At 39.4% G+C, this 15241-nt stretch overlaps 1 protein-coding gene across 1 annotated transcript in view; it reads right to left on the bottom strand.

Annotated features, from left to right (window-relative positions):
* The window catches only part of Dscam1 (Down syndrome cell adhesion molecule 1), an 829655-nt gene that overhangs the window by 107709 nt on the left and 706705 nt on the right, over positions 1-15241 (bottom strand). The window contains exons 30-32 of the mRNA XM_080267762.1: positions 12709-12943; positions 12378-12554; positions 4200-4366 (exon numbers count right to left, since the gene is read on the bottom strand). Coding sequence (XP_080123888.1) covers positions 4200-4366; positions 12378-12554; positions 12709-12943 — 579 coding nt within the window. The remainder of the gene's footprint in view (positions 1-4199; positions 4367-12377; positions 12555-12708; positions 12944-15241) is intronic.

The raw sequence follows: 15241 nt of genomic DNA, 5'->3' as shown, positions 1-15241 counted from the left end.
ATTCATTTAATTTTCATGAATTAGGCTACTTCTTCATACCAAATTTTTGTTGATGAAGCAAAAACTAAAATGGTAATAATGAAAGAAAATATGTTATCACTTTCTGAGCAATAAGATACTCTGTTTTGTACTCTGAAACATGAATAATGTTTATTAACCGAATTCATCTACAACAGTGCAAAATGCTGTATGCAGTATAATTAAAATATATATAAAAGAATTTCTGATTTTAACATCACTTTAAGTAGTTCTTGTGAGCAACAGCAATACTTGGCTCAAATACTTCATAAATTTCCTGATGATTAGGCACTTACTATATTATGCATGATCTTTTACATGCAAGCTGTGCAGACTTACATACACACAAACAGTCGTGTCTGTATGTATGCATGTCACTAATTATATGATAGTCAATAAAGAATGGAATGCTTGAGATTGCTTGCCCATGTTAATGTGACCAAACAGAAATGTTTGGATGTCCACATTTACTGCTTCTTTGTCCCCTAACCTGGCTACCAATAACACAGTATAAGAAAATATTACAGACTGAAATAAACAATCACCTTCCAACTGAATACTGTCAGAATGACATGAAGCCAGGTTTGAGAACAATGTAAGACAATGTGGTAGATGTTACTAGATTCTGGGTCAGGCTTATCAGATGTTAAGTTGGTTGACTTACAGGTACTAATGCTCACGAGTCAGCATGCTACCACAGTCCACGTCAAGTCAAGGGATCTACAATACAATCCCCCCCTCCCTGCATGCCCGCACCCACACTTACCCTGCCATTTACACCTTCAGCTCTCAGAATGTATGAATTGTAGCACCTGGCTTGCACACACCTGACATGAGCAGGCAACTTTACCATGTTCAAGCTGTGTTTTGCATGTTCTTTAGAGCAACTGATCCATAGAGCCAAGGGACTCCACATGTGCTACTTTATTAAAACTTAAATATCAAAATGACAACATCTATTATGTGGTATTTGTGTTCCTCACCAATGTTCAGTAAAGTTTACCTTGCCTTGAACAAATCTGACATATGCAAATTATTCAGTGGAACAACAAAGTCTAAAAAAAGAATTTTGGTGAAATGAAATTTTCTGCAAGACAGACCTAACTGCACTTAAAAAAAAAAAAAAAAAAAAAAAAAAAAAAAAAAAAAAAACAGCAATTAGTCTTTCAAAGCCAAAAGTACTTCTTGGATGATGCATAACGATCAAGGCAAGAGTTATGAAGTGATGAGAAATAAGCAATTTACTGTGTGAAGTTTAACTCTTGAAGTAAATCAGTGGTTGCACCACTGACATTTACTATTCAAGTGTATCAGGGATTTTTGTACATACTGTATCAAGCAGGGACTAACCAAGTATAGTGCTAATAAGAACAACTCATTATCAACTAATATTATAAGGTCTTAATGGCAATAAATATCAAATTAAAGGCCATTTAACAACTAAGTACTACCCAGCATTAAGAAACTAGAAAAAATTTTTGTTTTCCAATTTGATTCTGCTAACTTACGCTGCACTGAAAATGAAATACTGTACAGTAAATTAAACAAATCAAATGCTATATACTTACAGAAAAAAAAAATCTGCAATAAGAACCATCCTATTACACATTTCCACAGCAATCATTTGACTTTAATACAAGGGAGTTTTGGAAAAGATGGTCAGTAAGAACAGCCAACCAATGCAGATGAGACAAGCTTTGGGCAGCCTCTTAAGAAACCCACCTGAACAGCAAATGTACCAGAATCATGCTAAATTCTGATGCACTGATGTGAAACTTAGATTCACTTCCTATCCTCAAATATCATTACAATAGTAGACATGACAAAGATATGATGACACTTATTGAAAACCACCACTAAACAAAGATTTTAACCACTTTATTCTATTTGATGTCATTTTCAATTTATTCCTGCTGCCATTGCATGAATTTATTCAACTTAAAAAAAAAAAAAAAAAATGTGTACTGAAGGAGTTTACTAAGGCTGCATCTAACCTCTAGTCAATAAGCCTATCTAAAGTTGAATAAAAATCATCAGGAAACAGACAAAATAATATGAAAATGACATTCTCAGGCTCCTTGTATTAAATATATCCTGCTCTGAATCATGTCAGACAGCAGACATAACTGCAAGCTCACACTCAAAGGTGGATAAAATACATAAAAACTGACACTGTGCTCAAGTGAATAGTACACAACAGAAACTATTCATAAATGTTTTCATATACTAGTCTAATATGTTTCTGATCAATATTGATTTCACAAATCTGGATGATATCTTCTTTGTTTATTCTTGCTGCTATCAGACAATTTTATTTAACTTCAGACAGCCTCTTCTTATGAAGGGACTTAATAAAACTGCAGTACATCTAAACCCTCCAGTCTGAAGAGTCTGTCTTAATCTACCTATCTGCAAACTCTCTCTCTCTCTCTAGCCTGAAACCATAATTCTGTAAGAGGTGGTTTCAAACAAACTGCCTCCATGTCACCCAGTCCTTTTGCCATTTGACTGCCCTTCCTCCAACTTACACTCCCCTCTCATATATCTCTTCACTTCATCCCTCAGTCTCATCTTCAGTCTCCTCCTCCCCCTCACCCCATTCACCTTACTCACATACACTCTCCTTGTCAGTCTCTCCATCCTCTTCACGTGGCTAAACCATCACACAGTATTTCTCGTAATGCTCTGACTCGTATACACATCAACACTTCAACATTTCTTCACTTCCTTATTTAGCTGTCTGTCTCTCCACGTAACACCACATGCTCCTCTCAAAATCTCAATTCTGTTCCTCTCACTCTTGACTTGTGTCCTTCCAACAGGGTTAAAACTTCACTTCAAGACAGAACAAAACTGTCAGGAGACAGCAAGAATAATATGAAAATGATATCCCCATGCTCAGTGAAATAAAGATCCTCTAATACAGTACACTAACTTAATAGTATTTTGTACTGCATGTTACTTTTTTAAACATCTCTTTTAAATGTCAGTCATGAAAACACTGATAACTAGTAACCTAAAAATTCCTTACAACAGCTTGTGAGATAATGATATGGGAGAATATGAAAGTGAATCTAGTACTTAATGGCAAAAGATCATTACTTTTCTAGAGATACCTATGAATGCAAATATGAACATATAATATACATTACTTCTGAATACAGATGAAAATTATACAAGATACTCTTAAATGAGAAAGTATGAGCCATGTTTCTGAGTAATGACCTTTTTCTCAATTTTATATTGTCAGTGGATTATCTGATAACTTTACACTCCTCCATCACATCAGCATTCTACACACAAGAGCTCTAGGCACTTAAAGCACATTCAGCGCAAGTATACTCACAGTTTGTGGTGGTGGGAGTTAAAAGATCTGTCCAACTTCAATTATGAGCAAGTCACCCTCTCAATACGTCAAATAATGTTACATGCAGTTCTTATGTTACAAAAAGTAAGAGGGTATTACTTTTCTTTTGGCATCAAGATTGATCACTGAAATTTTGCAAAAGGCTGAAAAGTAATGAACTCATGGACAGATAATAATATTTGGTCCAAATATCAAATATAATAACTTTGTGTGTAAATTAAAAATGTGAATAATGCTAGTCTGACATTTGAGTCAGATATCTAACTAGTCAACCTTTCAGTGGAGCTATGGTGCAATTGGTAAACTTCATTAAATTATATACCATTTGTCTGGCATACAGTACTTGCTACACAACGCCTCTATCTTGAAGAAAAGGTAAAAACAGTTTAATCCATAAAACTAAAAACTAATACTTAAGTACTTATCAAACAATGATATGTAGAAATTACATGTAGAGTCTCTGAACATTACATATTCAATTTTGTTCACTGTATTACAAGCTTCAAGTACTGGATATTAAAATACTAAGTTTTGACTGCTAATTTTTATCCTTTATATTCATGCATATAATGTCTTCAGGAATAATAAAATGACAAGTAGCTAATTACATTTTCACTTCATAATTAAGATTAAGAAAGATTAATGTATAGTAATTAAATAAATAAGCTGAATTACATTGGCACAAAAATACAAGAGCTGTGACAAAATCAATAACCTGAATGCAACACACATTATGAAATCTTTTTGATGAATGAAAGGAGTCATAAAAAAGCCAAGCTGTATGACCTCTCCAGGACATAAATGATATGCTTACCTCCAGTGAGAGTAAGTGTGGCACATTCATATTCAGCTACTGAGGACCCAGCATTGTTGTGAGCAGAAATACGGAGGTTGTACCATGTGGCAGGGGTGAGTTCCATGATAGCATAGTTCCCAGTTGGTTTCACTTGGTTGCTAGCCATGGTCCATTCTGTTTGGTGCCTGGAAAATATATTACCATCATCATCATCATAACTTATTCCCACCTAAAGATGGGTTGTAGTAGAATCCAGAAAAAAGGAAAGTACAAAAAGGGAAACAGGGTGAGACAGGATTCAGAAATAAAAAGGAGAATACAAAAGTAGAAGACTACCAAATCAGTTTCAAACTTTGAGCTTAAGAGATATTTCCTAAACAAGAAAAATTATCTAGTAGCTGAAAAAAACAATTGTACAGGAGTTAACAGAGGCTTTTCTATGCCCTTCATTATGAGGGTCCTCCTAAACATAAGAATGATAGTAACAAGGACAAAATTAGAATAATATCATCACAGTGAAAGGGTAATTAACATAAGGCACTGCATTAACTATCACAGAATATGCATGTTGGACGAAAGGCTAGAAGAACATCCTGTATGTTAATGCAAATTGAATAAAGAGAAGCACGCTGATGAGAAGAGAATAAAGGGGTATATACTGAATAGAAAAAGAGAATGAGGGGTAGACTGTAGCACCAGTTGAGCAGGGCAGTACTCCCAAGGTGGATGGAAAGCTGATGACAGGGAGAGCTACAGGCCCTGTTTCATCGGCCCTCAGGACTAGTTCCTGACCATCCCCCTTTGCTGAACTTTTTCAGTGCTTCAGTAACACAGGGAGTAGGCCAGCATGCTCTCCAATACAAGTTTCTCTAAATGTCAACACCAAACTACATGCACTGTACACACTACACTTCTTTTTCGAAACTAGAAGAGGAAAATGGCAACAAACAACCAAGCCTCAGAGGCAATGGGGGGGGGAGGGGACCAAAAATGCCCCCACCATCCACCCCCTGCCTGGAACCACTGTCTGACTCATTTCTTCTTTGTTTCTGCAACATTTGTGGCCTTTCCTATAACTTACATTCTGTTGAGCACCACCTCTCCTCCCCTAAACTTCATCTTCTCTTCCTAACTGAGACTCAGCTGTCTGATGCAACTGATAGCAAACCCTTTTCTGTATCCTCTTACTTTCTCTATACTCATTTCAAAGCCAAAAGTGGCTGTTGTGCATACGTACGCAACGACATATCTTGCTCTCGTGTTCCTGAACTTGATTCTTCTGAATTCTCTACTCTCTGGCTTCGGCTTTCTTGTCACTCTTTGACTAAATATATCTGCGTTGTTTACTTATGCCCTAATTCCATCTATCTATCTATCTATAGCCTGACGCCCTAATCCCGCAAAGGGTGGCCGCAGACAAAATGCCTCCAAGTCGCTCTGTCACCCACCATTTGACTACCCTCCCCCCAACTCACCCCTCCCCTCCCTCATATACCTCTCAACTCCATCCCTCCACCTCATCCTCGGTCTACCCCTCCCTCTCCCTCCCTCTACCTCACCTACATACACCCTCTTAGTCAGTTATTCATTCTCCATTCTCTCCACATGTCTAATTCTACTATGTAAAATTCTTCAACTATCTTACTTCTACAATGGAACACATTCTACCCATTTCTCCTTTCCCTGAAACCTCCATTCTAGGAGATTTCAATATTCACCACCACCTTTGGTTCTCCTCTCCTTTCACTGATCCACCTGGTAAACAAGCCTTCATCTTTTCTATCCTTAATGACCTACACCAGCTTGTACAGCACCCTACCTGTATTCCTGACTGCCTTGGAGACAGCTACAACATATTTGACCTCTTCCTTACAACTAATCCTTCTGCTTACACTGTTAATCTTTCCTCTTTGTTAGGCTCCTCTGATCACAACCTTATTAACTAAAACTGTCCTATCACTCTGGTAAGGCCTGTGGACCCTCCAAAGAAATGACGATTTTGACACTTTGGAGCTGCAGACTGGGAGGCCCTCAGGCAGTACTTCTTTGATTTTCCCTGTTATGATTATTGCTTCCATTGCCATGAGCCATCTGAGTGTGCCTTGCATATTACGGAGGTTATCCTCTTGGGCATGGAAGCATACATTCCCTCCACATATCCTTTGAGTAAAGCAAGAAAGCCTTGGTTTAATCATGCTTGTTCTAATGCTGTCCACAACAAGGAGAGGGCCTATGAAAGGTACAAGAGCCAACCCACCCCTGAACCACATCTTTTTTATATTTCTGCCCGAAATTATGCTAAGTCTGTTCTTCGCTCTTCTAAAAATAATTTCATCTGTGCTAAATGCTCTCAACTCTCCAACTCGAATTCTTCCCATTCCTTCTGGCACCTTGCCAAAAATCTTTCTGACAACTTTACCTCATCGTCCTTCCCTCCTCTTTTCTACTCTGATGGCTCTGTAGCTATTTCTTCTACTGGTAAAGCAGATCTCTTTGCTCAGACTTTCTCCTCCAATTCTACCATAGATTCTGGTGCTATTCCTCCATCACCTGCCCCCTCTGAGTTCCTCATGGCTGACATGAAAATTTCTTCAGCTGATGTATTTTCTACCATCACTGGCCTCAATACTAACGTGGCATATGGGCCTGATCGAGTCCCTCCCGTTGTCCTCAAGAACTGTGCTTCTGTGCTTACACCCTGCCTACGTAAACTCTTTTGCCTTTGTCTATCAACCTGTACCTTTCCTTCTTGCTGGAAGTTTGCTCTCATTCAGCTAGTCCCAAAGAAGGGTGACCATTCCCAACCCTCTCACTATCGTTCAATTGCTTTAACATCCTGTGTCTCAAAAGTTATCGAGTCAATTCTTAATTTAAAAAATTTTAAAGCATCTTTCCTATCACAACCTTCTTTCTGATCATCAGTATGGGTTCTGTCTGGGACACTCCACTGGTGATCATCTTACCTACCTTCCAGACTCCTGGTCATCCTCCTCTCGGGACTTTGGCAAAAAGCTTTCCCACTGCACATGACATCTCAAAGGCTTTTGATCGAGTCTCACATAAATCTTTAATTTCCAAACTGCCCTCTTACAGTTTCTATCCTTCTATCTGGGCCTTCATCACTAGCTTCCTTTCTGGTTGTTCTACAGCCACTGCGGTAGACAGCCATCATTCTTCTCCTAGATCTATCAAGAATGGTGTTCCTCAGGGCTCTGTCCTATCACCAACTCTTCCTTTTATTCAACAATGACCTTCTAAGCTGTACATCTAACCCTATCCACTCATACGCTGATGATTCCACCCTTCACCTTTCCATACGGTTCCCACAATGTCCATCTCAGCAGTTACTTCAACAAACAAGGGATGAGGCTATGGCACATCTAATGTCTGACTTGGCTCGTATCTCTGACTGGGGTAAAAATAACCTTGTTGTTTTTAATGCATCAAAGACTCAGTTCTTACACCTATTAACCTGTCAGAATCTTCCACAGGAGTACCCACTTATGTTTAATAATATCCAGCTCAATCCTGCATCATCCTTGAACATGCTTGGAGTTTCATTCACTTGGGGATCTTGGAAAGATCATATTACATCTCTTGTAAAATCTGCTTTCAAGATGTAAGGTGAGCTAAGCCGACTTCGTACCTTCTTTACCCCTGCACAGTTGTTGACTTTATACATGGGTTTTATTTGCCCCATGTAGAGTACAACTCTCATGCGTCGGGAGGCTCCCCATATACAGCTCTTCTCAACAGGGTGGAGTCAAAGGCTTTTTGTCTCATTAGCTCTCCTCCTCTTACTGGCTCCCTTCAACCTCTGTCTCTTCATCGCACTGTTGGATCTCTGTCTCTTTTCTATCGCTACTTCAATGGTCACTGCTCCTTTGAACTGTCTGCTTGCATCCCTCCACCTCTACGATGGGCATGTAGCGCCTGTCTAGCAACAAACTCTCATCCCTTTCCTGTCCAACTGTCTAATGGAAGAGTTAACTGTTACTCCCAGTCTTTCATTCATGCAACAGGCCAACTCTGGAACTGTCTCGCTCTGTCTGGGTTTCCTACTTCCTATGATCTCCAGTCTTTCAAATGCATTATGTCCAGGCATCTCAAAATGACAGATCTTGAATCTGGCTCTCTTTTGTATTTATTTATTATTATTATTATTTTTTTTTTTTGAAGGAGCAGTTTGCAGTCTCCTTCTTCCTTGCATGAAAAAAAAAAAAAGCTGCTGTTATGCTAATTTTATGTAGAGGTTCTTTTTGGTACTATAGTTGTGTGAAGGTTCTTTTTGTTATTGCAGTTTGTTGTTTCAGTATCTAAAGGATGTAGCTTCAGTTGTCACTGGCTATTATAGATATGGTGGTGGTAAGGGAGCCATACTGATACACCTAGGTCCTACAGAGACATGCTGAAACTCTGTCATTTTTAATAAAAATTGTAAAAAATTTCCCTAAAGTTTTTAGCAGCTTGAGATGGCTACGTCTACATGATGGTATCAGCCCAGATATCACCTCTGGCTTAAACCAGCCTGATAGCTCTGAATGCCATATACCAATTAAATAATTTTAAATGATGTCTGTCATGTGCAGATGACACATGGCAGGGAGTGCATCACACCAGTTCATGATGGTGAACTTTCCAAATGTAGCCATCTCCGTTTCTCTCTAAGAAAAAAAAAAAAAAAAAAAGTAAATTAATAATAATAAAAATCATCATCATCATCATAATCAACATCCAGATCTCCTTTCCTTCTCTAGGGTGGCAGACCAGAAAAAAAAAAATGGATAGAATTACAGTATATACTATCCCAAATTTTCCCAACTGAATGGGCTATATTCCCATTCACCATTCACCTATCATTCAAGCCCCCAGAATCATAATTATAATAATAATAATAATAATAATAATAATAATAATAACAACAATAATAATAATATGGTAAGACCTCACTATAACGGACTAATTGGGGCCATTGCCACTTCAAAAAATGTGAAATTCCGATCAAAGTGATATTCAGACTTCCCCCTGCTAACTAGGACTTTTTCCGATATACAGTATCAGACATTAGTCTGGACAGCATGAATGGTTTGTAAACTGTTTTGACTATCACTGTGCTACTGTACTGTGTTATAACTTCACTACATCAATCAAATAGTATAATATACATAATAATACTGTACTGTACACTGACAAACTTTTTTTTTATTTGCCTTCTTGTGGTGAGGATAGCTGAAGTGGTCAGGCAGTCCGGACTGCTTCTGGCTTTATCAGACTTTTTCCGATATATAGGAATTTAGACTGGTAGCTCCTTGATTCTGATAAAAGCAAATTCCGGTCTATTGAAGTCTGAGGTTTTACTGTAATAATAATAATCCATCCATCCACCATCCAATCCTATGTTGCCCCAAGAGAAGCGTACAAGTCCGGGACTAGGCAAGTACTGTAGGTCCATCCTTCCATCATCCAATCCTACCTTGCCCCATGAGGAGCGTAGGAACCCTGGGCTAGGCATGTTGGTCCTGACATTTAAGATGAGAGTGACCAGCCTCACCCATCCCCGAGTGGCATTACGTAAGCAATAACCCCAACCACCCCTTGGATATAAACCTGCACTGGCTCAATCCAACTGGAGTGCCTTCACTACCCACTAAACCGCCAGGCGCCGTAATCTGGTTACAGTATATGGTTGCCACCCAGCATGGCAAATGGTTTCCTGGTGTAGGAAACCATTTGGCTTGTCACTCAGTGTGCCCATAGACAAAAGGAAGAGGGTTGAATGAAGGAATGAAAGAGAGAAGAGGAAGGATGGAAAGAAGGGAGAGGAAAGTGCAAGAACCCGAGAGCAACACTACATAAAGTGAGTGGATGGTGAGTGTCCCCACCAACCACTAGTAATAACAGCAATAATAATAATAATAATAATAATAATAATAATAATAATGATAATAATAATAATAATAATAATAATAATAATAATGATAATAATAATAATAATACAGTACAATCCCAGTTAACCGGGCGGCTTGGGGAATTTACCTTCACGGTTACAGATTTTTCCCGTAGTTCTGATATTCAAATCTAAACAAAGACAATAATTATCACAGCAGTAAATACAATTCAGGTACTCACCACTCATATCAGGGGCCACACTAAGAGATTCCACCTGAAAAATTGCCTCGTAAACACACACCATGGTCATAGTGATGTGAATGCAATGCCTTGCAGTACTGCAAAATGCACGTCAATTCTGTTAACTACCAAATAATTTGTTTTATGTACTGTACTCATAAAAATAGAAAACTAAAGAAATGAAATCCTGAATATTTATTGGTGAATTATCACAAGACCTGTGCCCCCACATAAACTTTGTTTACAGTCCCGGCCCTGACTGACCGCCACCATTCCACCCTTCACCCGCCAATCAGCTGTTTTGCACAAAATAAAATACATTATGTACATATGAAGTGCAAGCATATTATTTTTTTTTCTTCCAACAAAGTAAATCTTCATTCCTATTAACATTTTTTTTTTTCCATCTCTGCCAGCACACATGCGTTCTAAGATGAATTTATGTAGTGCAAGTTAGAGTCGGTCCGTTAGGAAGAAAAACACCGGCGTTTGCTGTTTGCTCTCTCCCAAGATGTCTGGTTTACAAATTCCATTCCTGTCTTTGAAACGATTTAACCATCCAATACTGAAATCACACTCGACTTCTATATTCATTTTACTGTGAAACTCTCTTGCTTTTTCTTGTATAAGAGGACCAGAAATAGGTGCTCCCCTAGATCTTTCTAAGCAAAACCACTCGAACGATGAAGAGTATGCCTTTTTTCAATGGACTTACTTGTCTCGCTTTTCATGAAAAATTCATTGAGCTTGGATGCTTGGGCCTCGATATTATAAATCGTTGAATTTCCTACATTACATTCAGTCATCAATGTTCTATAATGTTCGCCTTTTTCAAGTCTATTGCATAAGTCCAGCTTCTGTTTCAAGGTAAGCACGACACGCTTACGTTTAGTTCGCTCTTTAGGCATTTTGGAGTGTTGAAATTACCGTCCATCAGAGCAACACAACAGCAAAAGAGCTTGTTTACTGTCTGGTGGTAAAAAGCAGACTGGTGATTTGTGGAAATTGTGGAGGAAGACTGAATTCAAGTATGGGAAAGAGGGAAGAGGAGGACTGGTTAAGAGGATTTACTAGGGATTTACATTAGCCAGAAATGCCTTCACTTCGCTTAGTCCGACTTCACCCAGCCTCGCGTGACACGATAAAACGGCGGTTTGGCGGTCCATTCAAATTGGAGCACAGTTTTAACTTACTGACATTTTTACCAGCCCTTGAATTTTCCCGTTTTTCTGAGTATTCCATTTGTCTGGATACCGGATAGCTGGGATTGTACTGTAATAATAATCCAATTCTACATTGCCCCATGAGAAGCGTAGAAGCCCGGGGCTAGGCAATTTGGTCCTGACATTTAAGATGAGAGTGACCAGCCTCACTCATCCCTGAGTGGCATTACATGAGCAATAACCCAAACCACCCCTTAGATATAAACCTTCACTGGCTCAATCCGACTGGAGTGCTGTAATTACCCATAAACCACCAGGTGCCATAATTTGGTTATATGGTTACTGCCCAGAGTAGTAAATGGTTTCCTGGTGTACAGGAAACCATTAGGCTTGTCACTCAGTGTAGAGTCACCTATAGGCAGAAGAATGAGGAAAGAATGAAAGAAAGAAAGATAAAAGAGGGAGTGTAAAGTCACCCGTAGGCAGAAGGATGAGGAAAGAATGAAGTAAAGAAAGACAGAAGAGGAAGGAAGGAATGGAGAGAAGAGAGGAAAGATGATGATGATGATGATAATAATAATAATAATAATAATAATAATAATAATAATAATAACAATAAATAAAAAATAACTAACAGTACAAAAAGGGGGCAGAGGAGTTCTACTATAGATACTCTTTTTAAGCAAATTGGACTTCTAGCAACTTTCTTTGTCACTGCTAGATCAAATCCTTACTACCATCCTGCTGCCATGTGCCAGGTGGTGATGGTTAAAACACACTGTTTAGGTGATGTTATGATCTAATGGAGGAAGAAACAAGTTTTTTATTCTGTAATTAACTTTTGGAATATACAGTGCATTAATGCCAAGAAAAATCACAAAAAGACAGTACTGCAGAGCCTTACCTTGCCTTGTACTCAACAACGAAGTAGTTCATGGGGCAGCCACCATCTTGCCAGGCATTGAGGTGAAGGGTGATAGATGATGTGGATACCTCAACAAAGCGATGCACCTCAGGAACTTCTGGTTTCTTGCCCTTTGTACGAGTATTTAGGATCTCTGAGGATTCACCTGTTCCAATCCTGTAGGAAAAATTAATAATAATGCACCTACAATGTCATTCCAAAAATGTCATGATAATGAAACTTCTACTCCACATAGTCTTTATACTATATTAAACTTGAACCACTGTATGAGACACTGAGATATATAAACAATCTCTTAACCACCACATACTTGTTATAGGCTGAAGCATATATCTGGTAACGTGAGCCACACCACAGGCCCTCAAGCATGTAAATCCTAGTGGTGGCAGAAACCTGAACGCTCTCCCAGTTGCTAAACTCTGGTTTGTAATGGATAGTGTAACCATGGATAGGGGTGGTGTCATCAACAACGGATGGCTTGAGCTTGACTTCAATGCTGTTGGTGGTGGTGGACTGTAGTGTGATCTCAGGGGGGTGGGGTGGAGCTGAAAGAGACAAGTTAGTGGATTTATAGAGATCTTTTTCAAGCATGCTTATTTAAAAAGTGGGGTGGGTTGGGTAATTATATAAATAAAAAAAATATACAATCAATCCCATTTCACCCCTCCTGAAAAATATGTACATTACCACAATCTACTGTATTCCAGAACATTCAGGGCAAGTCACATGCATAAGATCATGGTAGGATGGCATGATCAAAAAACCTCCAGCCATCTCTTTGGGATTCAAACCAATGCTCACAACACACAGTCTTCACCCTGACCAGTGCCTTAAACCACCAGACCAACTGGAATCAGGGAGTTCCCAGATATGAATCATGAGGTGTAAATGGCAATGGTTAGTCTCTTACCCTTACACATCTGGGACTGCAAGAGTTTAGCTTCAAGCCCCTAAACCTCAAAGGAGGATGTTGTTGTTTTTGGTGGTGGTGCTTAATCCAAGTCCATCTGATCATGCAGACCCATCAACTGCAGGCAAGCAACTGCCCCTATGGGGTTGTCCCACTGGTTCCCTACACTGTTAATATTGTGTCTGCACCTTAGTGCAACATGAGGTGTGCAGTACACAATTATGTGTGTTATGTGTGGATCTATTCTACAAGCTGGGCACGTGTCATCTGAAGTCCCACCCGTACTCAATCTAAGCTGTTAGCTGAAGAGGACTGGGTGATGTCCTGCTCAAAGTCTAGCAAAGTGAACTTAAAAATCTCTATTTAAGGACATCTCTGATGAGTGGACATAAAGTGGGGGGGTGGGGGTTTGTAATATGGAGTTATGATCGAGGTGTTGTATTTCCCTGCAGGGGATGGGAGAATGCAAGTGTTTCTTCACCGCTAATCCTAGAATCTCTCGAGATGGGATACTGTTGTAAAAGGTTTGATAATATTTGTGTAGTGACTGATTTATGTGTATATGTGTGTTGTGTGCCTCTGCTAAGCAGTGACAGAGGTGCTGTGTATTGGCACACATTGCTGCATTGAACTCTGAGTCCCTCATAACAGGCAACCTATGATGGGGAGGACTTTAGTTTCAGAGTGTAAGTGGGCTGTGGGAGTGGTTTTAGTGCAGTCAGTGGTGATACATAGGGCATCATTTTGTATGACTTGCACAGTGCTGTAGTGGATATCAGATAAAATGGGAGGCCATGCCTAAGAGGCATAAGACATCACTGATCTCATATACTACAGTATTTGTTGAGTAAGGAGAGTTTCTTTTCGTTGACCAAAGTCTGGCCCTGTAGTTATCCTGAGTGCATGGAGTCTGGGAGTGCACCACCTGTTGATGTCTTGCACATGGTTCTTGAAGGTGAGCCCAGTGTCCTATCTAGCTTCAAGGATCTTAGTGGAGGGGGATGAGGAACACATACATTAAGTGAGATGTGTGGGGAGTGCCAGTGTTCATGTTTACTGCTGGTGATGAATGTGGTATTGCATATGGCTGGGGGAATTGTCAGCCTGCTGCCCCCAACCCAAGTCTCCGGTGTGATGATATAGTTTTGCTGCAGTGTACTGGCTGTGTCTGCAGTGTGGTACGTGGTTGTTACGATGATGTCATTTGCATAAGAGGCAATGTTTGTGAGAAGGTGGTATGCCGGAATATCATACATGTATAGGCTGATGAGTGTAGATGAGAGAATTAACTCCTGTGGAGCTTCGCTGGGGGAATTTCACGTTCATGATGACTTCCTCTAGAATATAACATCTGATAGTCTACCAGACAAACAGTTGGCAAGCCAGCACTGGTGTTGTTCTCCATGCTTGTGTTGTATATCTTGGTGATTAGTTTGCATGGAGAGATAGCATCAAATGCATTACTAATATATGTTGTTGTGCAAAGAGTGCAATAAGTAGGTGTCATAGAGCTGATGCCATCTGATGTGAGTTGTGTGAGACTAGTCAGTATGGTGTCTTTTGAGTGTTGTGCTCTGAATGCATGTTATGAAGGTGCAAGGAGCACATGGGGAGTGACTTTGTTGAAAATGGGCATGCAGTTATTTTGAATGATATGCTCAGACGTGCCATGGGTCCATATGAAGATGGGAATGTAGCACCCTTGTTTGGCTTAAGTATGGTGATGATTGTTCCATGTTTCCAAATACCGGGCATGTTACAGTGTTCACACAAGGAGTTGCTGATGTTATTCAGGGCCTGGATGCCTTGTGGTCCTTAATGTTCCTGATGCCATCTGGCTCTGTGCTTGTAGTTCTTTTTATTTATTTATTTATTTTTTAAATATATAATAGTATGTGTCTGTTCTGGAGTGTTTCACTGTGATCAGACTGAA

Source organism: Coenobita brevimanus, chromosome 25 (assembly GCF_032717465.1).
Source record: "Coenobita brevimanus isolate Jiangsu-jjx chromosome 25, ASM3271746v2, whole genome shotgun sequence".
Classification (NCBI taxonomy): Eukaryota; Metazoa; Arthropoda; class Malacostraca; order Decapoda; family Coenobitidae; genus Coenobita; species Coenobita brevimanus.
Note: the sequence above shows the minus strand (reverse complement) of the source record. Positions and strands in the feature narration are given on the sequence as shown.